This window comes from Austrofundulus limnaeus, unplaced genomic scaffold, assembly GCF_001266775.1.
Source record: "Austrofundulus limnaeus strain Quisiro unplaced genomic scaffold, Austrofundulus_limnaeus-1.0 Scaffold846, whole genome shotgun sequence".
In the NCBI taxonomy this organism is placed as follows: Eukaryota; Metazoa; Chordata; class Actinopteri; order Cyprinodontiformes; family Rivulidae; genus Austrofundulus; species Austrofundulus limnaeus.
Genome location: NW_013953248.1, coordinates 115,430 through 116,677, shown reverse-complemented (window position 1 = coordinate 116,677; position 1,248 = coordinate 115,430). Strand labels below are relative to the sequence as shown.

Below are 1,248 nucleotides of genomic sequence, written 5' to 3'. Positions count from 1 at the left end.
ATATAAATCTGTGTCAGACTGAAATTTGAAACTCTGTAAAATGTTTTATTTATGTATTTATAGATTAATAATTTCTAATCAAATCTGAAGTTTTCATCTGTAAAACCTGCTCAGAGTCTGGATCAGATGATTTTTATTTGTCTCTGTTTGGGTTTGGATTGAACTACGTAAGTGAACTCACTCTCACTGTGGGGTTGGTGCTGGGCTCCTGTGCCCGGTCCTCCCTCAGGATCAGATGGACACGTGAGTCCACGTCACGAGAGCGTGCCAGGAGCASGATCACCGTGCTCACCATCAGCACCAGGAGCCCAACCATGTCTGCAGGGCACGAGCTTGATCAGTCCCAGGTTCTGACCCAGATTCTCTGCTGAAACATTCAAATGTGTTTTCATTTAAAACTTTTATCTGAGATAAAATAAAATAAAATAAAATAAAATAAAATAAAATAAAATACATCCACCAGGTTTAGATTTTATCAGAATAAAAACAGGAAAGAAACGAACAAAAATAAATTCTCAACCTGCTGCTGCTGGGAGAGGGATGAAAGTATCTGGTCCTGTTCCTGGTTCTGGTTCTGGTCCTGTTCCTGGTTCTGGTCCTGGTTCTGGTTCTGGTTCTGGTCCGGTCTTGTGTTAAATAAGCCAGCTGATGGTCCGGTCTCTGCAGGAGGACAGGTGACAGAAACTCAGACCTGATCTGTTTTATAGGACTCTGAGCAGGCCCCGCCCACTCCCAGTAGGTCCCACCAGAACTGTGAGCAGAAACTGGGCTCAGTTTGGGTCTCATGTGGGTCGCACCAGAACCAGGCTGCTCTCAGACTGYGRGTTGAGGATAACTCTCYGCTASTACCAGTAAAAACAAATCTGAATCATTCACTGTTGTTTGATTGGCTCCGGCGGCCATCTTGGACAAGGCAGGGATGACATCTGTGTTTGTTCAGGAGATATTTTGCTAACAGAGGAGCATCAACAGGAGCAGCTTCCACTTTTGTTGGCAGGTGAGTAAAGCTGTGAACCTCCTCATCCACCCACCTCCTCACCTGAGGAGAACCTGACCTTTGACCTTTGACAGAAACATTTGACCTTTCCACAGACGACCTGCGGCTGTTGGACAGCTGAGGTCACAGACGACAGATAAGATGATGGAAAAACCACACGGTTGTTCTTCAGCCGGTCACAGGTACACCTGTCCACAGGTTCAGGCCTGTGTGTGTGTGTGTGTGTGTGCGTGCGTGCGTGCGTGCGTGCG

General features: G+C 46.3%; 1 protein-coding gene and 1 long non-coding RNA gene across 3 annotated transcripts in view; one reads left to right on the top strand and one right to left on the bottom strand.

Annotated features, from left to right (window-relative positions):
* The window catches only part of LOC106532883 (dickkopf-related protein 2), a 3,717-nt gene extending 3,129 nt beyond the window's left edge, over positions 1-588 (bottom strand). The window contains exons 1-2 of one of the 2 annotated variants that reach the window (XM_014029053.1): positions 521-588; positions 182-367 (exon numbers count right to left, since the gene is read on the bottom strand). In XM_014029053.1, coding sequence (XP_013884507.1) covers positions 182-316 — 135 coding nt within the window. In that variant the 5' untranslated portion in view covers positions 317-367; positions 521-588. The remainder of the gene's footprint in view (positions 1-181; positions 368-520) is intronic. The other variant, XM_014029054.1, reaches the window with a different exon arrangement.
* A 329-nt stretch (positions 589-917) lies between these two features.
* Positions 918-1,248, top strand: part of LOC106532884 (uncharacterized) — a 3,704-nt gene continuing 3,373 nt past the window's right edge. Inside the window, exons 1-2 of the long non-coding RNA XR_001312164.1 lie at positions 918-997; positions 1,093-1,179. This is a non-coding gene — a long non-coding RNA (uncharacterized LOC106532884). The remainder of the gene's footprint in view (positions 998-1,092; positions 1,180-1,248) is intronic.